The sequence below is a fragment of the Gobio gobio genome (genome assembly GCF_949357685.1).
Source record: "Gobio gobio genome assembly, chromosome: 4".
NCBI lineage: Eukaryota > Metazoa > Chordata > Actinopteri > Cypriniformes > Gobionidae > Gobio > Gobio gobio.
This window is the reverse complement of record NC_137100.1, coordinates 45,781,396-45,807,546: the sequence shown is the minus strand read 5'-3', so window position 1 is coordinate 45,807,546 and position 26,151 is coordinate 45,781,396. Positions and strand designations below refer to the sequence as shown.

General features: G+C 37.7%; 1 protein-coding gene across 50 annotated transcripts in view; it reads right to left on the bottom strand.

The window, feature by feature from the left end:
• Positions 1-26,151, bottom strand: part of arvcfb (ARVCF delta catenin family member b) — a 275,297-nt gene that overhangs the window by 69,587 nt on the left and 179,559 nt on the right. For 28 of the 50 annotated variants that reach the window (XM_079813812.1, XM_079813792.1, XM_079813813.1 and 25 more), the window contains 3 exons: positions 21,179-21,337; positions 20,219-20,239; positions 14,017-14,636 (listed from right to left, as the gene is read on the bottom strand). In XM_079813812.1, coding sequence (XP_079669938.1) covers positions 14,017-14,636; positions 20,219-20,239; positions 21,179-21,337 — 800 coding nt within the window. Of the gene's footprint in view, positions 1-14,016; positions 14,637-17,048; positions 17,166-20,218; positions 20,240-21,178; positions 21,338-26,151 lie in introns of all 50 variants that reach the window. The other 22 variants (XM_079813825.1, XM_079813806.1, XM_079813810.1 and 19 more) reach the window with 2 other exon arrangements.

Here is a 26,151-nt window from a genome sequence, read left to right as displayed (position 1 = left end):
TGTAGTTTTTCACCAGGTTTGCACACACTGCAGGAGGGATTTTGGCCCACTCCTCCACACAGATCTTCTCTAGATCACTCAGGTTTCTGGCCTGTTGCTGACAAACACGGAGTTTGAGCTCCCTCCAAAGATTCTCTATTGGGTTTAGGTCTGGAGACTGGCTAGGCCACGCCAGAACCTTGATATGCTTCTTACAGAGCCTGGCTGTGGTTATCCTGGCTGTGTGCTTCGGGTCATTGAAAATGGGTCGAGGCTGGGTCTTCCAACATGACAATGCTCTAACTGAGGGAAGGAGGTTATTCCCCAAAATCTCGCAATACATGGCCCCGGTCATCCTCTCCTTAATACAGTGCAGTCACTCTGTCCCATGTGCAGAAAAACACCCCCAAAGTATGATGCTACCACCCCCATGCTTCACAGTAGGGATGGTGTTCTTGGGATGGTACTTATCATTCTTCTTCCTCCAAACACGTTTAGTGGAATTATGACCAAAAAGTTCTATTTTGGTCTCATCTGACCACATGACTTTCTCCCATGACTCCTCTGGATCATCCAAATGGTCATTGGCAAACTTCAGACGGGCCTGGACATGTGCTGGTTTAAGCAGGGGAACCTTCCGTGCCATGCATGATTTCAAACCATGACGTCTTAGTGTATTACCAAAAGTAACCTTGGGAACGGTGGTCCCAGCTCTTTTCAGGCCATTGACCAGCTCCTCCAGTGTAGTTCTGGGCTGATTTCTCACCTTTCTTAGGATCATTGAGACCCCACGAGGTGAGATCTTGCATGGAGCCCCAGTCCGAGGGAGACTGACAGTCATGTTTAGCTTCTCCAACAGTGGACCTTTTTTCACCAAGCTGCTTGGCAATTTCCCTGTAGCCCTTTCCAGCCTTGTGGAGGTGTACAATTTTGTCTCTAGTGTCTTTGGACAGCTCTTTGGTCTTGGCCATGGATTCTTACTGATTGTATGGGGTGGACAGGTGTCTTTATGCAGCTAACGACCTCAAACAGGTGCATCTAATTTAGGATAATAAATGGAGTGGAGGTGGACATTTTAAAGGCAGACTAACAGGTCTTTGAGGGTCAGAATTCTAGCTGATAGACAGGTGTTCAAATACTTATTTGCAGCTGTATCATTCAAATAAATAGTTAAAAAATCATACATTGTGATTTCTGGATTTTTTTTTTTGATTATGTCTCTCACAGTGGACATGCACCTACGATGACAATTTCAGACCCCTCCATGATTTCTAAGAGGGAGAACTTGCAAAATAGCAAGGTGTTCAAATACTTATTTTCCTCACTGTATATATTACTTATAGCATTAACTTCTTGAGCTAGTTGAGCTACAGTAGCTCGTCTGTTTGATCGGACCACACAAGCCAGCCTTTGCTCCCCACCTGCATCAATGAGCCTTGGCCGCCCATGACCCTGTCGCCGGTTCACCACTGTTTCTTCCCTGGACCACTTTTGGTAGATACTGACCACTGCAGACCGGGAACACCCCACAAGAGCTGCAGTTTAAGAGAAACTCTAACCTAGTCGTCTAGCCATCACAATTTGGCCCTTGTCAGTTAGTCCTTACGCTTGCCCATTTTTCCTGCTTCTAACACATCAACTCTGAGGACAAAATGTTCACTTGCTGCCTAATATATCCCACCCACTAACAGGTGCTGTGATAAAGATATAATTAGTGCTACTGCGTAGTCAATAACCTGTTACACATCCAACAAATTCAAATAATGAATGAAGTACAAACCGATGCAAAAATAACCTACACCTATTTCATCACTATTATATGTATAAATTAGGGATGCCACAATTCTCAATATAATATTGAACCGTTCGGTACGGCATTCACGGTTCAATACACACTTATGAATTGTGAATTTTTCTACAAATTCTATCATTTGCCTCCATCCCAATACTGAACAACGCGACATACATTCACATCACATGTTAGTGGTATAGTTATACTCACGGAACACTATAGATATTCACAATCAAGAAAGTTCATTATTTGCATGCATTTTAAAGCCTTGCCGGCTCATTCGCGTGCGCGGTTTTAACATGCGCTTTTCCGAGCGTGCGCACTAAACGCCTGTCAAACACGTGATTACTGAACTAAGTAGACGTCTTACTACGCTAATACTGTCAAATACACACCAGGTTAACATAAACACAGTCGGTTATGACTAAAGTGAAAGTCAAATAGCGTGTGTCTGTATATTAGATGCACAGAGGTCTTAAATTGACAGCAGTGAAGTAGTGAAAACGCTGTCCTTAAAGGGATAGTTCACCACTAAAATTATGTCATTATTTACTCACTCTAATATTGTTCCAAACCTGTATTCATTTCTCGATGACAGAATTTTCATTTTTGAATGAACTATCCCTGTAATGTTAATACAACAACAAAAGACAAAGAGAAAATCACTAACTGCTCTTGATTGAAAAACTAATACAGTAGCTTTAATAAGAATTAATGTATATTTTATAGTGAAGTCTATGTAGTGTTTTATTTTTACATTTATTCATTCAATTTCATACTTAAATGCTGCTGTACTGCTCGGAACTGCCAGTGTAAATCTTTATATATATTTATTTTATATTTTACAATAAACTAGGAATGTGTACAAGGGTTTTTTTTTTAAAGTAAAGTTTTAAGTTTAAGTAAGGGTTTTCAATTCTTTAAAGTAAAATAAAGAAAGAGTTTTGCAATAAAAAATAGACTTTTTTCTCCTTAACCTCTTGATGTTCCTGTCGCCTAAGAATAGAATAGCAAAAAACTGATGTGACAAGCCATCAGAACCGAACCGAACCGAAAACCATGGTTAAAAACAGAGGTATGAATTGAACCGTGGACTAACTGTATTGTTGCATCCCTAGTATAAATGTATAATAACTTTTATGAACATAAACATTCTTCCTATTCTGCAGCTGTGTTCAGACGGCAGGCAGGCTCACACGAGCCATGATATTATACTCCAACAGTTCTTGTCCTCTACAGAGCAGAAGTTGGAAATAACATGTCTGGGGCTGTGCTGTACACATCAGGGAGCTTACATCAATCTCAGATAGGAGTCTCAGCATGCTTCATTATCAGTGTGACCAAAACAGAAATGTCCCTGTGGTGCTACCCCTAAATTGGCATAGAAATATTAAACCCCTGTGACACTTACTCACCATCACTTTTTCGCTCTCCATTTCTAGCTTATTTCCTGTTCTCATTTCACTCTAGGTGGGAAAAAACAAGGTGCACCAGAAAATCAAAGCACTAGGGACAATATGTGCAAATACAGAGACACCACTATAATCTGTCATTATTCATGAATTCATAGAGGAAATGTTTGTTAGATCTTAATCTTTGGCTTTGTTTACAGTCTGAACAGCACATTGCAAATTCATATATATATGATATACACTCACCGAAAGGATCATTAGGAACACCTGTTCAATTTCTCATTAAGGCAATTATCTAATCAACCAATCACATGGCAGTTGCTTCAATGCATTTAGGGGTGTGGTCCTGGTCAAGACAATCTCCTGAACTCCAAACTGAATGTCAGAATGAGAAAGAAAGGTGATTTAAGCAATTTTGAGCATGGCATGGTTGTTGGTGCCAGACGGGCCGGTCTGAGTATTTCACAATCTGCTCAGTTACCGGGATTTTCACGCACAACCATTTCTCCATTTCTAGGGTTTACAAAGAATGGTGTGAAAAGGGAAAAACCTCCAGTATGCGGCAGTCCTGTGGGCGAAAATGCCTTGTTGATGCTAGAGGTCAGAGGAGAATGGGCCGACTGATTCAAGCTGATAGAAGAGCAACTTTGACCTAAATAACCACTCGTTACAACCGAGGTATGCAGCAAAGCATTTGTGAAGCCACAACACGCACAACCTTGAGGCGGATGGGCTACAACAGCAGAAGACCCCACCGGGTACCACTCATCTCCACTACAAATAGGAAAAAGAGGCTACAATTTGCACAAGCTCACCAAAATTGGACAGTTGAAGACTGGAAAAATTTTGCCTGGTCTGATGAGTCTCGATTTCTGTTGAGACATTCAGATGATAGAATCAGAATTTGGCATAAACAGAATGAGAACATGGATTCATCATGCCTTGTTACCACTGTGCAGGCTGGTGGTGGTGGTGTAATGGTGTGGGGGATGTTTTCTTGGCACACTTTATGCCCCTTAGTGCCAATTGGGCATCGTTTAAATGCCACGGCCTACCCGAGCATTGTTTCTGACCATGTCCATCACTTTATGACCACCATGTACCCATCCTCTGATGGCTACTTCCAGCAGGATAATGCACCATGTCACAAAGCTCGAATCATTTCAAATTGGTTTCTTGAACATGACAATGAGTTCACTGTACTAAAATGGCCCCCACAGTCACCAGATCTCCACCCAATAGAGCATCTTTGAGATGTGGTGGAACGGGAGCTTCGTGCCCTGGATGTGCATCCCACAAATCTCCATCAACTGCAAGAAGCTATCCTATCAATATGGGCCAACATTTCTAAAGAATGCTTTCAGCACCTTGTTGAATCAATGCCACGTAGAATTAAGGCAGTTCTGAAGGTGAAAGGGGGTCAAACACAGTATTAGTATGGTGTTCCTAATAATCCTTTAGGTGAGTGTATATTCATATATATATATATATATATATATATATATATATATATATATATATATATATATATATATATATATATATATATATATATATATATATATATATGAACAAATTAATCAGATTTCATCACTTAGAAAATGACAGTGCAGAAAGTCAGTGCTAAACACCGGGTTTGAAAAACAAATTTACGCACAGTGTGAACAAAGTCTTTGATGTGTGACTCGACAAAACGGGCCACAGCTGAGAATGTTGGCGCTTGTACGGGATGCACTTTTAATGAGAGTTTTATGTTAATTATGTGCTGCAACTTTGGAGGTGATTTAGGGGCACATTAGAGAGTGAGGAAATCTCAGCAAGCTGTTACATGGCAGAGCTTTAAATTAACAGTTCATACATACATCTTAAAGAGATGATATGGCCATGAAATGGGACATTAACTCCATTATGGTACATGAGGAACACGTCACCTGATTCCTCCCAGAGGAAAGAGAGATTTAAGCACAATAAAGGAACGCAATGAGAATGACAAGGCAGGTGTAAAACATTTCTCATTGTCAGACGAGGTATCTCCTCCAAGAGACAATTATAGTAGCATCTGTAACTTTTTTGAAAGAAATTAAACTCAGTAAGGATACATTAAATCATCAAAAGTAATGCTATACAAATAAAAGAAATGCTGTTCTTTGTACATTATAATTATCGAAGAATTGTGAGAAAAAAAAACGGGGGAAAAAAACAGTTTCCACAAAAATATTAAGCAGCAAAACTGTTTAAAAAATTAGTGTCAAATCAGCATATTCGAATGATTTCTGAAGGATCATGTGGCACTGAAGACTGGAATAATGGCTGCTTGCAATACATTTGTATTGGAAAAATGGAAGATTACATAATTCTACATAATTCTAAAACAAGCAGGGCGGGCGAGAGCCGTGAGAGAGCGGCGCGAGCGTCACCTGCGCAACACACCGGTCTCGAATCCTCTCACGGAGGAGCTCGGAAGCATAAAAGGAGGAGCGACGACACTGAAGGACGAGAGAGGACCAGGCCTGGACTTTATGTTGTGTTTTGTTTACGTTTTATTATGTGTATGCGGCAGTCATCCTTGAGGAGACCGCTTTTTTACTTTCGGTTTGTTTAGTTATTTATTGAGTTTGTTGAACGTTCGCCGGTTCCCACCTCCTTCTTCCCATAACTACAAACTTTTTTTTGTTACAAATTAATTTGCATTGAGATTACAGAAATATTTTTTATTGGCCAAGGCCATAATCAAATGTATTTGTGTTTTACACTTTCATTGCATCTAATGGGATTTTTTAAAATAGGGAAGTATTGTACAACACGATGGAAATAAATAGTTGGTTTTTGAAAATGCTTAAATCAATTGTGTGGAAATGTTTTCCTTATTTGTATTAAGTTAACGAGTTATATTTAGAGAATATAGTTATGCATTTCTATAAATTTTCCTCTAACACCAATTATGCCAATAATGTGTTTAGCCAATTATAATCAAAGACAGTGTAAGAAGGTGACAAGCCACGTGTGGAAAAGTTGGGAGAAATTGCATCTCCAAGGTGGCCACTGAGTGAAATGACTTGCTGGATTTTGACATAATTCTCAATTTAGTATCAGTTTGCAACATCTGCTACAATGTCCAGCCCTGGTCAGTATTCATTACCATCACCATTTGTTTTATTATTGTAACATATGGACAGATTTCATGCAAATTAAGAGAGTGGTTACTGACCACGTGGTAAATTTGGAAGCACTTTATTGCTTTGGAAAAGCCATCCAAGTGCCATCCAGTTTCAGAATGATGAAATAATCATTAACTGACGTAATGTCTGAATGATGACCAGTGCGAGACCTATTGGGAGCAAACCAACTTTAAAACGGCTGGCACTCAGGATACATTATTTCTACTTGAGTTAAACAGTTCAATGCTCTTCCAACCAAGACTCATGGTGATGCAAATAATTAACCAGAACAACTAATATTGAAAGGGCACACAGGCTTAGCCAGCATGACTCATGTTTGGTGGTGTGTATGACCAAGTACATAATACAATTTACAGAGCGAGTTACTGGCAGTGTCTCTTTCAACCTATACTGCTATCTTTTTTTGAGGCTGGGAGACATCTCATCTTGTTATTCACACCCAGCATAAAACTTATCCTGAAGTCTTTAACTGTTCCAAGGCATTCTAGAAACAGCAGAGAGCTGTTTGACTGGGCCTGAGACATTTCTCACATCCACCAGTAAAGCTAAGCACTGGGCTAAAAATAACTCAGCAGCAGCATCTTATTTGTCCTTATAAGATCCTTTTCACACAAAGCTAAGCTTAAAGGGGCTATATGTACAAATTGTCATGTAATAACTTGGGACGTTTTGTCAGGAAAATCAAAAGTATGTGACGTTTATACGCGCTCCCAAAAGCCTCTCGTCTGTTCAATGACACGAATGAAATCAATGCTCAGGATCGTGGTAAAAGGCCATTCTGTACTGTAATGTCAATGTGTCATTCAATATCTATTTGCAGAAATTTTCGGAGTTAACAGCTATCCGGAGAGAAAGATTGTTAGTGAATTATAACTGTGATAAATGTCATTCTGTCCCTCACACAAAGCATTCATGCTATTAGCATCTTTTTTTTTTATTTTTAAGATTAGCAGCCATGGCTACTAAAAATGTACTGTAATTGTAGAGACCCAAGCATACCAATTTTTTTAAATTATTAGGCCATTCTGTACTGTAATGTCAATGTGTCATGCAAAGAAAAGGGATTAATTCAAACTAAAGCCACGTTTTCACCGCAGGAACTTTCTCCAGGAACTAGGGACTTTGGGGTGGTACTCATGTGTTTAGACAGCAGGGACCAGGGTCTAAATGAAGTTCCGGGCAAAGATTTCCCTCTGAAAAAATCCCTGCTCAAGAGGTAGCGGACTAATCTTCACGGTACTTTAGATCGCGATGGAAACACAGACAGCAACAGGGGGAACTGTCTGGGAGAAAAATAGTTCCTGGGAAAAAAGTTGTTCTGGGTAATTTGAGTGGAAACGGAGCTTAACATCTCAAATATAATTTATAATCATAATAGTGTAATTTTAATTACCTCATCTATCAACATGATGCCACTGAATTGCAGAGTTGGTGCAAACATTTCCACGTCGGTATATACAGATGCTTTCTTAACTGCTGTTTTCTCACGTTGTAATTTTTGTTGCGCGTTTACTTTGTTATTGAAAGGAAAGTACACAGCACATATTTACATATTCTTCTGAACTTTGCTCTCAGCAGTGTGGTCGACGTCAGGATGTTCGTTATACATCACTGCAAAGGTATTTCCAACTTCTTTTTACTTTTTACTTCTAAGTGAAGAACGAACAAGAAGTTTACTGTGAGTATATCAGAGCCTTGAATCACGTTCAGACTCTTGTATGTTATGTGCATTTTAGTTTGTCACTATGGAGTGTATGCACAAGTGCGAGCATGAACAATAAGTTGCTTGCTGCAGTTCACTTAAAGGCCACCGGTGTCGCTAATAACAAGGGTTTCTGAATTCTACATATAGCCCCTTTAAGATTGAAAAGATTGGGTCAGCGTACACTAAATGGTATTACTACAACTTATACGAAAATAGAGGGTAACCGAAGTTCTGTCGCAACATAAAAGCAGTGGAAGTAACTGGAAATAAAATGGAGGAGCAACATATTTTGTATCCAAAATAAAAACCAGCTGCTTTGCTGCACCACTATGGGTTTGGAACATCATGGTGAGAAAATAATTAATTTCAGCCAAAAAGCTTCTGCCAGAATTCATTAAAAATATGCTGCAATGGTGTCAGGTGCAGATTGAAAATTGGATATGACCAGAAGAAAAGATCACTGTGAGACAATGAGAGGGCTCAAAATGATTCATCATTAACATTGCCATAATACAGGTAGTTTCATACTGCCATAATCCAGGTAGTTTCATCTCTTTCCTTCTCTCTCTCTCACACACACATACAGACACAATTTGAGGGCTTTGCCAATTGAAATTATTTAAATAGTTCAGATGCATGCTAAACCCTGTGGACTGGGAGATGGGAATGTCAAGATTTGCATTTAAATTGCCGCCATTGTATGTACGAGTGTATTGATAACACGTGAAAGCACTTTGACTACACATGATGGTCTTCTACTAGATGTGATGCTCTGAAGTTATTACAGGAGCTTCTATGCCTCAACAATGAGCCAAATGTTCTTCATGCTCCAAAAATGTGAGTCTGTTTGTTTGTTGCCAGAAAAAAACACATAGTTATGTGCCCATTACTACATCCATTTTGTTCTCCCATCATGTCCTTTCTCTGAATTATTTATTTTTAGATTTTTTTGGATAAATGCCTATGCCAATGAATCGAAAGAGAGGAAAATATTAGCATATTTGTAAGAGTCTCATATTATTCCAGGAGTCTCACAGTACAGAGATATCACTCATTTGAATAATCATTCACTCATTATAATGAGCAATTTTTTGTGGATTAATAGCTATTTGTGGATTCACTAGGCTGTTCCTACAACAAGTGAGAAAACAAAACCAACTAAAATCTTTCACTTTATTTGACAAAATCTCCATCTGATGAAATCCTTTATAAATAAACTTTAAAATCACAATAAAAAAGTTGCTTTTGCTGTTATACTGTAAAGCACAGTATTTAAAAAATAATACCCCAAAATAATGTCCTAAAATAATGTCCCAAAATACCACGTTGCCATTTCCAAAAACACTATAGTGTATTAATCAATTACTGTTTAAGCTTCATGTTGAATTGAAATACACCAATACAATTTTTTTATATTTACACTGGGGGTCAAATTTAACTTAAAAAAAGAACTCTAGTTTATATCTATTGTCACAAAGAGTGGGGGAATGGTCAATGTATATGATGTTTAACAGTTCCATTAATGATTCTTTCAGTATTTTTAAGGAATTAACATTTTGAAAAAAAAGGAAATGTAATTCCATGCACCAACAAATAATTAGATACTTTCCGGCCAATGGTAAGCCGGTGTTCTGGAACTAGGAAGTTCTGTGCTGTATTTACTGCGTCAACAGCATAGGAGAATGACGTTAAAGAGAAGGTATTGTTGAATAAAGTCGTTATTTTTGTTTGTTTGTTTTTCGCACAAAAAGTATTCTCATCGCTTCATAAGATTAAGGTTAAGCCACTGCAGTCAAATGGACTATTTTAACAATCTCTTTACTACCTTTCTGAACCTTGAAAGTTGCAAAGACATTGCTACCTATGGAGTCAGAGAGCTCTCAGATTTCATAAAAAATATCTTAATTTGTGTTCCAAAGATGAACAAAGGTCTCATGGGTTTGGAACGACATGAGGGTGAGAAATTAATGACAGAATTTTAATTTTTGGGTGAACTAACCCTTTAAGCAGTTAAACAGTTAAGTTGTATGAGTTTGATTCATTACACACACACAAAATAAAAACAACAACAACAACTCAGGGCGTTTTCACACCTGAAAGTCCGCACCAAAGTCCGAACCGAAGTTCATGTTTTGATACATTTTATACATTCGGTTAGTTTTGGTTTGGTTTCACATTGCAATTATGCGAGCGCACTAAAGAACTTTACATGACACAGTTGCATCCACTCGTCATCATCTATGTGGGCTGCATCTGGACATTGATTGGTTTGTAAACGGACGTGCGTCTGACGTCAGCGTCTTTGACAAGAATGAATGAACGGACGCATATCGTTGCCACTATTGAACAGTGCGCATTGCTTGACTATTTTATTTTTGTTACGTTTAAAAGTGGACATTTCAAGCTTTATATAAACATATTTCTCATGTTTGTGAGACAAGTAGCCTGGTTTATTTGACTCCAGTTCATGTGCAAAGCATGTGATCGATCCTGCAATTATTGTCTGCTATAGACTATTTGCTTCTTATTTATTAAATTCAGGCAATTATCGGATGAAACGTTGATTAAAATTAAGATACAATTTATACAAAACTAAATTCACATTAAAGAAAGGCTTTCTAAGCAAAATCATACAAAATTTCTTTCAAAATCATTTCTGACCTTCTGTCTTCTGACAGATTGCGCATCTTTTCACTTTTCATAATCAATGTAGCCTAGATGAAATTTAAAAATAACATAATATTTAAAAAAAAAACAGGAACTTCCTGTAAATGGTCTGAAAGTACGAACCATACAGAAAATGCTTTCACACTAGAAACGAACCAAACCTTTGTTCAGTTTGATCCGGACCGAGACCACATCTTTTCGTCGGACCAAATTTCGTCTGTTTGGTCTGGACCGTGGTATGGGGGAGGTTTCACACCTGTAATTTTGATTCGGACCAAACTGAAAAGTCAGAAAATTCGGACCAAACAAGGTAGGTGTGACAGCGCCCTCAGAGTCATTTGTATATGGGAATCAAACTACACTGGTTTCGCTTTGAGTTTGATTCACTATAAAGAACTGACTCATTATGATAATTAATTTGGGAATTGGACTACATTGGTTGCGCTATTTGATTTACTAGAAACCCACTCATTTGAATAATTTGTAAGGGAATTGAACTACAATCAGGAATTGAACTTGCACTGTATGTGTTTGAATTTCTAAAAAGAACCGACTTATCAGAATCATTTGTTCGGGAATCGTACTGATTGTGCAGCATGTCTTTGATTCACAAAAATATTATTGTCTCGCAAGATATATTTTTTTCCGTGAATCAGACTACACCGATAACATTTTTGAGTATGGTATTCCATCCGCATCAGAAAAAGCCATGCCAACACACTGTTTTTTAAAAACTAAACTCTATAAGACTCTATTCCACTCTACATGGTTCTATTTAGTACTTTTTACCAATTAATTTTTTCAGTCTCATGATCAAACTTCTAGATAAAAGATGGGATGTTTTTCCCTTTCTGCCAATAAAAACTGATGTCATTTCAGCTTGACACATAGAGGAAGCGGTTCCTGGTGGGCTCCAGGGAGATTTCTGCATGACGACCTATGGTTGCTCTGCTGTGGCACTGGTGGCAGGTGCAGGGAGGATCAGCCATGGAGAGATGAACCATTAGAGATATGGCTGGAGACAAGACGCCCCCTTTGTCTGGCAGTGCTCACCAGAGACTATTAATCACCCTGACAACAACAGCTCCACCGAGATAGAGAAAGAGAGATAAAGAAGAGACCTCGAGTCGGTGTAACAAATTAAATGCACAGTAACTGTCTAATCCATGGAAACATGGCATTGGCAAACATTTATTTGCTAAATGTCGCAATTTTGGCTGTTTACTGTTTGCAGTTTGGAAACGTGCAATTATAAAGCTCTAATTAACATATTCGTTTTACACATTCATTAGCGAGATTTTTGTCAGCATCTGTTATTATGTGAATGCAAATGATGGATGCAAAATGCAAGACTTTGGAGTAAGAGGGGTGACATCACTGCTAATTATACTATATTTCTGGATGTACACAAATACATAATGGAGAGAAAAACAGGAAGTGGCCAAAAAAAGTTGTGTATGCGGTTTGTGACAGTGATTGCCTACTGTGTGTGTGTGTGTGTGTCTGTGCACCCTAATTAAAAAGAAACTGTGATCCTGCAACACATGCTCCATGTCAAAACTGTTACTGCTCCTCATAAGGAGGACTGCGCTGATATTGACTGGAGGAGTACGACAAGGGAAAATGGTTAAGATAACAACATCTTTCCTTTCCTTTTTATCTCTCAGAAGATAGGAAAAAACTTGTTGATCAACCATTAGGAAAATCTGCTAGCAAAACAATCAAGAATTGTATGCAATCTATAGTTTCAACACTCAGTTTCAACCATCCATCCAGTATCTCACTGTACCAGTTAGGCACAAACACTGTCAGTGTCTCGTGCCACTTATCATGACATTTTTCAGTTATAATAAAACTTTAAATGTAAATGTTATGTTTACTATTTTATAATACTTTAATAAATGTATAGAACAATACTATAATATAATTAATATAATATAATATAATATAATATAATATAATATAATATAATATAATATAATATAATATAATATAATATAATATAATATAATATAATATAATATAATATAATATATAATATAATATAATATAATATAATATAATAATACTAATAATATATTAAATTAATAGTGCTGTCAATGAACAAATTAATGGCACATTTTTCTGTAATTAATCGTGATTAATCGCGGGATGATTCAGATTTTTATCTGCCCTGCTAAAATGCACAAAAATAGTTATTGTTTTCATTGTTTGGGAACCATATAACCTTGTAAACAGTGCTTTAAAAATGTGAGGTAAGTCTAATAGGTAGGATATGTACAGAAATTGAATAAAGTTATCAAACATTTTACAATCTTCACTGCATAAATTATAAATTAATTATAGATTAATCCGTATTAAAGCTGAAAACATTATTCAGTCAAGAGCAGTGAGTGATTTTCTCTTTGTCTTTTGTTCTTTGTTTAACCATCACATACAGCAGTAGGTTTATTAGGCTGCTGTCACTTTAAGACCTGATGCACATGACCCGGATCTGACATACATCCTATTTTCTAATTAACTCTTTGCATTCATTTAACACTTCTCATTTAAGTGCTTACGTGGATACTCGACAAAACAGGAATTTTGGCACAATTTTGTATGTTTGCCTGTTCAAGCGTGAAAGAGAACTCAATGCGGCACTACCGTGCTGTCTGAAGCGGCATTCTGTATGCACGTTTCGGGTGTTGTTCACAAAGAGACGCTTCGCCAGTACATTTTTTGCGTCACACTTTAATAGTTTACTAACACTTGAATGAATTATAGCTTGATTATATACTGTAGCACAGCAAAAGGATGACAGAAAAAAACAGATGCTGCATTAATTGTGTTAAATATTTTGAACACGTTAAAATAAAAAAAATGAATCGCATGCATTAAAGCATTCATTTTGACAGCGCTAATAATAAAATATAATTAATATAATATATGATATAATATAATACTTTTTCTATATTTCCATTCAGTATTAGACAGTACTTAATAGGGATAAGTATTTTGATGATTTTGTCTCATAATTAATCAATAATTATAATTATAGATATCATATTTTAGACTTTCTTTATGTACATTATAAAATAATGGCATTTATCAGTGCTCCTTGATATCTTGCCATTGAAATATACCTCTCCTTAGCAATAGCCTTCCATTATGTGAAAAAAAACATTTGAATTCCTTCAATAGGCAATCACATCAAAGCTGCTCACAATCCTCAAAAAAGGCAGGGCTAACCCACCGCAGCACAAGCAAGCAAACAAACCAAATCAACTGCATGATTCTTACCTCACGCGGGGGCCATTGTGCAGCGGCTCTCGAATGGTGCGTCTGGGCAGCGTGCGGCGGTTAGCTGTAGAATAATCAGGCTCTAGGTCGTACGGCTCTTCGTCGTCTGGGCCGAGACTGCGGCGGTCATCTTCCAGGCCGTAGGGTTCCGGTTGGAAACGCTCAGGCTGAGAACGATTGAGATCCACGGTGCTACTTCCCATAGGGACTTGAGGCTGTGCCACATGGCCATAGTCGTCCTTGCGGATGGGGAGAGTGTAGCTGTTCTCCGGCCGGTATCCACCAGTGGGCATGTACGGCCGATAGGGCCTGTAGTTGACTCCGCGCGAGAGACTTCCGTAGTTGTCGGGCATGTCTCCGTATCCATCGTGAAGGGCGTAATGGCGAAACTGACTGTCTGGAGTGTCATTATAGGAGTCGCTGTAATTGTTGTAAGAGCGTGTGAGGGTGGAAGTGGCCTGGGGTGTGATGAAACGCTCGCCGTTCTTCATGTAGCGCCGATCAATGGAGTCGGTGTAGCTCCCCAGTGGAGATGAGCCCTCTGGAAGAGGAAGGCCGTCGGGACCCATTGGCACCTGTCGAACCGTCCGTGTTGTCACTGTCTTGACCATTTTAGTGACCTAAGATGATGCAAAAACGCAACAAAATCAGAAGCTCAAGTCATAATAATTGAAGTAAAGGTTTGTGCTTTTTTTTTTTGCAGATTTAGAGTGAGCCATTCCCTGTCTTATATGCCTTATGCAGGACATATATGTGAAATTAGGGCCATTCAAAATGCAGCCATTATGTCAGATTGCTCAAATCATAGCAGCCAAAACAACCACAGCCATTTATGAGTGAAATGCAGCACACTGACTTAGTGGTCTAACATCAGCAGGGAAGTGGGTGTCACACTGTGAGCTGGCTGAGTAGCAGTAAAATGACTGAAGATCTTTGCCAGTCCCTTAAAATGCTTTGTGTTCATCAGCAATGAAACAGCTGGAACTGAAAATACAAGGACACATTTCAACAAACTTCTCAGCAGTTGTTACAAAAGTTTCTCATAATAAAGAAAACTTTTCTATCAGTTAAGTTTTCTAGGAGCAGCCATCTATATTTACTACTTAAACAAATAGGCTATGTCTCGCTATAGAAAATGTTTCAAAAGCTTTCCTCTCAAAAGTCCTCTCCAGTTATAAATACATACAATTAGATACATTACCCTTGAAAAGTTTGGGATAAGTAATGTATGTATATATGATAAACATTTTTCCTAAACGAGGGACTTACTTATAAACACACCCCTTGAGGAACCTTACAAAGGAAACCATTACCACATAGGTTACTAAGAGAGAGCAGTGTAGTTATATGACAAAACTAAATCAATCAACATAAGAACTGCCACAAGACTACATGGGACCTAAATGATGCTATAGTTCTCTGTGTCTATCACTGAGCTTTGATGTCTTTATGACTCGACTTCCCCTCTGAGTGTTAATCCAGTCCCTTATTCTACAAAATGTCTGCCTGTCAAGAGGATGGAGTGCTGCTGCTCCTGAAGGTTCAATGCTGATACAGAAACCAATTTGCTGCTCAGTGAATTCTGCAGAGCAATTAATTGGCTATTTTGTCCATGGCTGTAAATTCATCTTGGAAATTAATGAGCTTGATCAAAATTAATCGTCATTGAAAATGAACCATGACTGCTTGAATTTGTGTGAGAGCCCTCACAAGCCACATGGCCAGTTGTCAGTGTGTAATATCTCAAGGGATGTGTCTATGTCTATAGAGGTCTGTAACCCTCTACCTTTACACACTTCAGTATAGGTTTTAACAATGGGGTACGCAGCAATTTTGGGGTCTGCTTTTCATTTTGACAAACAGATAAATAAGATAAATGCAGCAATCACCCTTATGTCAATTTAATTGGGGGAAGTTGTCTGAAATCTCCTGTAGTGTTTGCAAGCATTTACACTCGATTGCAGTATCCAACTGTATTCATAAGGTCAATTACATATGCAGGTGTGAGACTGACTGCCTGCACTCCTACTTGTTGTTGCCAGTGTTACTACTCTGTTGCATCGGCAATTGTCTCTGTTGCTCATGCCGTCCCAAATAGGCAACTCAAATGGATCACTTTGAGACGTGCTGTCTCTACAAATCTCTGTCAGTGTGAACACCCCTTAACACACACACGTGAGGTTAACATAGTATGTTAAAACAGACACCAACGTATGGTTGTGAGATGCAAAAAACATGTTTAAACAATGATTTTTGAGCATTAAAGAAAGTGTTCTTCTTATTCTGTTCAAGATGACACACCATACATGTTGTGCATCATTAGCTACAGTTTTTAAAGAAAAATCAAAAGGGCTTTTTTTTTTAACAAGCCTCTCTTTTAAAGTCAACATATCAAAATTATTGTGAATGAATCTGTCGCCCAATGCTCCAAATATATATATCATTAAATATTAAATATAACTACTTGTTCTTCTCCTGAATTTTTTTTTTCTTGCTTATTAAAATATCATACTTATTAGTGTTCATAGGAAATCATGCCTTTTTACTGGACACGCATAAAAAAATGACTGTAAATACATATATATAATATATATGAATAAACAAATAAATACAATATTGAATTCATATACAATTTAATATAATTTATATAAAATGTATATAAAATGAATTGCAAGCAGCATTTCCTGTTGACTTTAAAAAGGTTATTGAAATTGAATCTGAAACATGGGAAAGTTTAAAATATTTAAGGTAGAAGGACACTGAGGCTTATTTTTAGACTAAGCTTAACCACCAAGGCTACCGTTGCCTCTAATGAAAGGTGTCCATCTACAGTGATGGCTGTGTTTACTAATGTTTGCCTGTTAAAAGGAGCATGCAGGCGTCATGGCCAGATTTTACAGTTCTATAAGGGTTTTATGATCTCCCTGGTATTTAGTTTTATAGACCACTGCCACACCAGCTGTGAGTTACAGACACAGTTAGTGAGATGAAAGACGGGAGGCAGAGACATGTCAACCAGAAGCACTCTTTACTGGTTTTGTTTCAGATGGTGTTGGTGTAGATGGAGGAACGGGAATAGATGGTTTGGACTGGGTCAGGATCACTGGCTGGAAGGTTCGTCGTGTGATGGTTTTAACCACTTTTGTCACCTACAGTGAAAGTGTCAGTTCAGGAGGCATTAATCAGAAATGTATATAAGTTATAATGGAAATGTTAAGCCTTGTGAGAGTGAAAGGAAAACAAAAAAAGTTAAATGAAAGCCTGTTTTTAAAAAAAGTAGGACTTTTCCCATGAAGCCTTGTTAATAGTCCAGAATAGTCCAAAACACAAACTGGGCCAGAGAATTCATTTTGATATGAATTGTCTGGCTAAACAAGAAAACATGAGAATGCCTTTGAGACTAAATATTTTTATAGTCTCATTTTGTCCTTCACAAAAGAGTAATTTCAGCATTTAATAGAATTTTCCTCTAGCTGGACAATTTCCAAGAGGAGAAAACACAGAAGCAGAGAAAGACACCTACGAGAGAAGCACATTATTTTATAGGCTTCTACATGTAAACAGTTTTTTTTTTAAAGGAGCTAAAGGAATGCTCAATAATATTACATCCATTTATAATATTTATTTAATAGTCAATATTCTTTCTTTAATAATATTTTTCTTATTCTTTATAAATTATGTTTTGGCTATACATTTTATTAGATACAATTTCAATTAATCAGATTGTAATGTTTCTGTAATCTACTCCTTTAATCATTATCATTATATGTTGATAACCATATTTATACAGTTATAGAAACCCTAACAACATGAATAAAATAATTTCCCTATTCTAAAACAATCCTGCAAAGTTCATTTTCACACCAATGGCGCACTCCAGCTGTAAAACCGATTGGTCTCGACACATCGTCATACCTACCATACCTGAGAATACTAATGTTTTGCAAAGTTACAAAGCAGAGAGTGCCGTAAAAGCCTGTTTACTGTTTACATGCGCATTAGCTGCAACTTTTTGCGGTCTTTTACGTTGTGATCGGTTTGTGAGATTGGCCAAATTTAGTGACTACCGATCGAGTCATAGAATCCGATTATCAGCCGATACCGATCTGTCGGCGCATTACTAATTTCTACTAAGAAATTTGTCGCAGTATTTCCTTGGGTATCTTTAAAGATCACCTGAATTTGTTCAGGCACATTACATAAGATGTCATGTGCCAATTTCTTACATTTATGCTGACTGTGAACGTTAGTTTCAAACACATCCAGGGTGTATCCATGAACGCGTAGATTTTATCCCCGAACCCAGAACCCTTTATTTATTCTACACCCAGAGCTCTTCAGCTGGAGTTGATGTATTTATGTGACTATAAGCTCGTCTCCACAACCCCCATATCAGCTGAAACACACTAACACGTGACAGAAGGACCCACACATCTGTGCACACATGCACCACACACACTGTGATGTTATTCCTTTGTGTGTTTCATAAGTCTGGCGGTGTGTGAGTGGTCTAATGGTGAGAAACAGTGCAGCAGTAAGATCATTCTTTCCCTTTACTTCCTTCCACTATGTATCAACTGTCAGTTGTGTTACACTGAAGAACAGAGCTGTTTCTATGTGCACATTGGTTAATGCATGTGCATGCATATAGCTGTTTATTTTTGATATGTGAAATGGGTTTTACACTTTACATAATCCTTTTCTCTTAAGCATACAAGCCCTTTGCAGAATGAGTAATATGTTTAGCATTTTTAAAAAGTAAGAGAGAGCAAAAGTTTTGTTCTTTAATTTGTACTGCCCTGAAGAAGTGACGAAGCCAATATTTAATGTGAAGTAAACAGAGGTAGTGGCAGATATTTTCTTCCATATTGTGACGTATATATGACTGAAATGGATAATCGAAAAAGAAAACAAATGTAGGGCGAAAACTCGGTTCCATCCGTTATTGATTGGAAGGAGGCAGATCTGAATGCGAACTTGCAATTGATTGATTTAAATAATTGAATGGGGTTTAAGCAGTTTAAGCATGGTGGTTATGACATTTTGATTAAAGAAAATTAAATAAAAAAATTAAACATACATGGATAAACCAGTCACAACAAAATCAATGCAATGCATTTCATGTCGATTTTTAAGTATAAAACCAAATGTGACTCTGGACCACAAAACCAGTCATGACGCACGGGTATATTTGGGGCAATAGCCAACAATACATTGTATGGGTCAAAATGATCGATTTTTCTTTTATGCCAAAATTCATTAGGATATTAAGTAAAGATAATGTTCCATGAAGATATTTTGTAAATGTCCTACCGTGAATATATAAAAAATGTTTTATTATTAGTAATATGCATTGCTAAGAACTTCATTTAGACAACTTTAAAGGCAATTTTCTCAATATTTAGATTTTTTTGCACCCATAGATTCCAGATTTTCAAATAGTTGCATCTCGGCCAAATATTGTCCTATTCTAACAAAAAAGGTTAAGTATTGTGGTTAAGCATTATTAATTCAGCTTTCAGAAGATGTATAAACTGGTTTTGTGGTCCAGGGTCACAAATAAGGACTAAAATGACAAATCTTGTTTAAAAGTTTACATACTCTTGGTTCTTAATATCATGTATGAGTCCCTCAATTGTTCCATGTGGCAAACCGCATCTCAACATTACTGCCCCCCCCCCCCCCCCCCCCCCCAATTGAATGCAATGTTTATATGTTCCTTAACCAAATTAAAGGACATATCTGTTTAGATCACATGTTTTCCATACACAAAAAGCAACATTTACTATAGCAACGAGAAGCAGCAACAATAGGGAATGCCAACCGGCATGTTTACATTTTGACATACTGCACCTAACAATATGGCAAAATGGCTTTCTTCTCAAGTTACTAACTTTACACATTCAGTTTGCCGTAACCACAGCTTCATTAGGGCAGTATTTAATCAAAAAAAAAAAAAGCATGATCCCTAAACATTTTTAAAAAAGATAAACATTTAGCAGAATCTGCAAGGGGTATGTAAACCTACGAGCAGGTCTGTAGCAGTAAAGGGCGTTAAGAGGTGACCGCTCTGCCAATCGAAGCTTTATGCAGTGATTTCACACCAGCGCTGTGCATTGCTGAGCTTCAATGGGCACAAATAATGGTGACTGACAAGAGGCGTGTGTGAGAAAGCTTATGTGAGAGAGAGATTTTAACTCACCTTCATATTAGTCACATTGTCCTTTTTCAAACAACAAAACAAAAGTAAAGTGGGAATCAAGATTGCGTGGCTTACAAAAGTACAACACAAATTGATGGATCTAAATAGAGCTATTGCTAATACTGTGTACTAAGTTTCTCTAAGTTTCCTGAATGCCTTCAACTTTCCAGCTTAGCCTATAAAGCAAAATACTCTCTCAGGTTCAAAACAGTTCTGAGCTGTGTTACTGGTAAAGAAGCACTAGTCTGTTAATCCCTTTTAAGAGCTGACTGGGTGAAAGAGCTGATTGGCTAAACCCATTGGCTACTGTAAACCACATCAATATCTCCCACTAATCTGGACAAAAGGTTCATACCACTGTTGTTATTTTTAACTAAAACTTGTTAATTGAAATAAAGCTGGAATAAAATAAAATGTTTATAGTTAGATGAAAAACATGAAATGTTGCATTGTCAACTATCTGAAATTAAGTTGAATTGAAGTAATAAAATGACTCAAACTGAAGAAAAATAATCTTAAACTAAATAGAAATATAAAAAATATATTAAATAATAAAATCAACAAAAACAAATTACTAAAACGAACTAAAATTTTAATGAAAATCTAATTATTAACAAACACTATAATAGTATATAAGTAATACTAAATTAACACTATTTATACAAAATACTGACAGTTATTTCTTGCTATAATTCCACATTGCATGAATATATACAGTAATTTCTGAGATTAAATAAGACTACTTCTTAAGTCTTTAGTTAAATATAAAACAGTTCTTAGAGGGAGATTTTTGCCTTGAAGTGATGTAAATATAATATAAATGTAAGTTGCTGTAAATAAACGTAAATATACTGTAAGATGCAGTAAGCATACATGAGCATTTGCATAGCTAATAATAGCATAATATGTAAAATATATTTCTAACATTTTTAAAAATGTGGCAGTTGTAAGCAGGAATACCTTTGTCTCTGTACGGCGTGTAGTTCCATCCTCTGAGGTAACCACAGAAACACGAGAGGTGGGTGTTCCGGGATCTTCCTCTATAGTTACAGTCTCCTCCACAACCTCCTGGGGCTCTTGCATCATGGCCAGTGATGTCTGGTTACTGGGGCTCTGTTCCTGTGGGACAAGCAGAGGGCAGTGGTTCAAGGTCAAAGGTCACTGGTGTGAGATTAGCTGGGCATTCAAGAAAACCTTTTTACAGCTTTAAATAATGGATGAGGGAATATTTACATTTTGGTGATACGAAAGCAAATATGACTCATTCACTAAATTTAACCCTAAACCAAACTTTTCAGTGATGTCCGTCTCAAAACGAAAGCAACAAAGTTGAATTTAATTAAACTTATAGAAACTTATCAATAAAGGATCAATACTGTTTCCTATGTTAACATATTTTAAAATGTAATTTATTCCTGTGATGGCAAAGCTGAATTTTCAGCATTATTACGCCAGTCTTCAGCGTCACATGATCCTTCGAAAATCATTCTGATGCTGATTTCTTCAAAGGTTCAAAAGAACAACATTTATTTTGAAATAGAAATCTTGGTAACACGTTACTTATAGTCTATATGTATAATGCATTATAAAGGTATTCATAATGTATGGGATAATGCATTATATATTTTCATAAGTAATTATAACCAAAGTTAAAATGCATTATGATAAGATTCCTTGTTACATCTGAAATTGGTTGTTTGTTGTGTTTTAATGCATTAAACTATCTAAAAGTGTATTATAATGTATTATAACTGTGGTTACAATTATTAATGAGTCCATACAATGCACAACTTGTTACCAAAATCTTTTGTAATACAAATAGAACTCTTTATGTAAAAGTCTTCACTGTCAGACAGTTGTGTATGTGTGCACAACATGTACTGTATATTCTATCAAATATACCCTGCAGCAAAAACAGAATTATATTGAAAACAACGGAGTGTTCATGGTACAACCATAAAAGAAAAAAATGCTTGAGAAAGAAGAAACAGAATCCCCCTGAGACCTTGTGTTATCAGACAAGAGGGTAAATAAACAACAAACAATCAAAATTCCTGAAGCTATAGTACTTGTAAATGAAAATATGAAGCAAAGGTGGTTGACGCAACTGTAAAAACACTACAAATTACAGAGAGAAACAACAGCAAAAATGTAGGGTACAATCAGTCTGGGGAGAACTCTGTCTCTGTGTGTGTGTGTGTGTGTGTGTGTGTGTGTGTGTGTGTGTGTGTGTGTGTGTGTGTGTGTGTGTGTGTGTGTGTGTGTGTGTGTGTGTGTGTGTGTGTGTGTGTGTGTGTGTGTGTGTGTGTGTGTGTGTGTGTGTGTGTGTGTGTGTGTGTGTGTGTGTGTGTGTGTGTGTGTGTGTGTGTGTGTGTGTGTGTGTGTGTGTGTGTGTGTGTGTGTGTGTGTGTGTGTGTGTGTGTGTGTGTGTGTGTGTGTGTGTGTGTGTGTGTGTGTGTGTGTGTGTGTGTGTGTGTGTGTGTGTGTGTGTGTGTGTGTGTGTGTGTGTGTGTGTGTGTGTGTGTGCGCGCGTGTGCACGTGTTTTTCTATCCCAGTGGGGACTTCAACTCGAATGCACACTGACTCATAGGGAATCGTGTCACCGCGGGGACCTAAATTGACGAAACCCACAAGGAAACAAGCTTATAAATCATACAGAATTAGTTTTTTTGAAAAGGTTAAAAATTCAGAAAGTTGAGTGTGATGGGTAGGTTTAGTTTAGTTTGCGCAGTATAAAAAGCATTACATCTATAGAAAGTCCCCACAAATATAGTAAACCAGACAACAGTGTGTGTGTGTGTGTGTGTGTGTGTGTGTGTGTGTGTGTCTGTGTGTTGGCAGCAGCACAGGAGGGCTGATGAGGGATGATGCCAGAGGTAGCCATTTGTTTTCCATCCATCTTTGAAGGCATTAACGAGCAGGCAGTTTTTCATTGATTAGCATAGCGGAAGGCTTCAAAGTCTGCGGCAGGCCAAATTGATCCGTAGCCCGTCTCGCTAATCATTGACTTCTAGCCTTTCATGTGTCAGTATCATTTCTCTGCGTTGGCAGTTCGAGCGGCTGCCTGTCCAACCTCAGAACTGCATTCTTCTAAGAGAATCTGAAGTCAAAAGAAACTTTTTCTTCCTTTTGGAGTAATTTAGTTTTAATTGTTCCATTAATTGGCCTAAGACAGAAGTGTCAGTATAAGTGAATTGATTGAAACCGATGATTGATGAGGATAAAAACATCTTATCTGAAGCGCCTCACTCCTAATAGCTGAGTGCCACATGGATTATGCAGGCGTACCACACAGAAACAAAGCTTTGATTAACTTTCTGACAGCCAAGAAGCAAGCTTGAGCAGAATTCAATATAAGAAAGTAATGAGAGACTTTTAAAGAGCCTATTAGCACCCATGTGAAAGCACAGATAAATATGCCTCTTTTCAACATGAATGTTTAAATGGGAATCATGGCATAACATGAGAAATGGACACTAAATGTGTCTGTTTCTAAATGGCATTATGCTAATAATAACTGAATGGGTCTTGGTTCTTCATATACACTCACCTAAAGGATTATTAGGAACACCTATTCAATTTCTCATTAATGTAATTATCTAATCAACCAATCACATGGAAGTTGCTTCAATGCATTTAGGGGTGTGGTCCTGGTCAAGACAATCTCCTGAACTCCAAACTGAATGTCAGAATGGGAAAGAAAGGTGATTTAAGCAATTTTGAGCGTGGCATGGTTGTTGGTGCCAGCAAGCCGGTCTGAGTATTTCACAATCTGCTCAGTTACTGGGATTTTGACGCACAACCATTTCTAGGGTTTACAAAGAATGGTGTGAAAAGGAAAAAACATCCAGTATGCGGCAGTCCTGTGGGCGAAAATGCCTTGTTGATGCTAGAGGTCAGAGGAGAATGGGCCGACTGATTCAAGCTGATAGAAGAGCAACTTTGACTGAAATAACCACTCATTACAACCAAGGTATGCAGCAAAGCATTTGTGAAGCCACAACACGCACAACCTTGAGGCGGATGGGCTTCAACAGCAGAAGACCCCACCGGGTACCACTCATCTCCACTACAAATTGGAAAAAGAGGCTACAATTTGCACAAGCTCACCAAAATTGGACAGTTGAAGACTGGAAAAATGTAGCCTGGTCTGATGAGTCTCGATTTCTGTTGAGACATTCAGATGGTAGAGTCAGAATTTGGCGTAAACAGAATGAGAACATGGATCCATCATGCCTTGTTACCACTGTGCAGGCTGGTGTTGGTGGTGTAATGGTGTGGGGGATGTTTTCTTGGCACACTTTAGGCCCCTTAGTGCCAATTGGGCATCGTTTAAATGCCACGGCCTACCTGAGCATTGTTTCTGACCATGTCCATCCCTTTATGACCACCATGTACCCATCCTCTGATGGCTACTTCCAGTAGGATAATGCGTCACAAAGCTCGAATCATTTCAAATTGGTTTCTTGAACATCACAATGAGTTCACTGTATATGGCCCCCACAGTCACCAGATCTCCACCCAATAGAGCATCTTTGGGATGTGGTGGAACGGGAGCTTCGTGCCCTTGATGTGCATCCCACAAATCTCCATAAACTGCAAGATGCTATCCTATAAATATGGGCCAACATTTCTAAAGAATACTTTCAGCATCAATGCCACGTAGAATTAAGGCAGTTCTGAAGGCGAAAGGGGGTCAAACACAGTATTAGTATGGTGTTCCTAATAATCCTTTAGGTGAGTGTATGTTGGTTGCACCTCATGGCCATTTATTGTATGAATATTAAATATATAGCGCTAAAGCTTTCTTTGTATGGAATAACAAAATCTATATTGAAATTTAGTTCTCAGTTCATATATTTTTTCACTTATAAATTCTTAATTATTTTAAAAACTTATTGTAACTCTCCATTATTTGTAAATCATTAAAATTGAAATGTACTAGATTTTTTAAAATCCATTAAAGGAATCATTTTCATGCTGAAGGGCAGCTGTGAAAAGCTGTGAAGACTAAAATAAATTACAATGTTGTTGAAGATAAACATCTAAAAAGTACAAACAAATAATATCTATGAAATAATATCTCTGGGGACATAATTGGTTGAATTATTATGAAACAAAGGCTACAATCAAAGCACCTAGACACTGTCAAAGATCGTCCCATAAAACTCTCTGCTCGAAGGAGGAGGATTACCCTTGGGAGCAGCTTCAGAGAGGCCAACAATCACTTTGTAGGAGCTACAGAGTTCAGAAGCTTAGAAGAACCGTGTTTAATGCAAATAGGAGTGAAAAGATGTTTAAGGTAAGTACATTACTTCTCTATTGCATCCAAACTAACAATTCTTAATCCGTAGGGTTCAATATGGTGTTGGCTCACTCTTTGCAGCTATAACAGCTTCAACTCTTCTGGGAAGGCTTTCCACAAGGTTTAGGAGTGTGTTTATGGGAATTTTTGACCATTCTTCTAGAAGCGCATTTGTGAGGTCAGGCACTGATGTTGGACGAGAAGGCCTGCTCTAAGTCTCTGCTCTAATTCATCCCAAAGGTGTTCTGTCGGGTTGTGGTCAGGACTCTGTTCAGGCCTGTCAAGTTCCTCCACACCAAACTCACTCATCCATGTTTTTATGGACCTTGCTTTGTGTACTGGTGCGCAGTCATGTTGGAACACGAAGGGGCCATCCCCAAACTGTTACCACAAAGCTGGGAGCATGAAATTGTCCAAAGTGTCTTGGTATGCTGAATCATTAAGAGTTCCTTTCACTGGAACTAAGGGGCCAAGCCCAACCCCTGAAAAACAACCCCACACCATAATCCCCCCTCCACCAAATTTTACACTTTACACAACGCAGTCAGGCATGTACTGTTCTCTTGGAAACCGCCAAACCCAGACTCATCTATTGGATTGCCAGACAGAGAAATGTGATTCGTCACT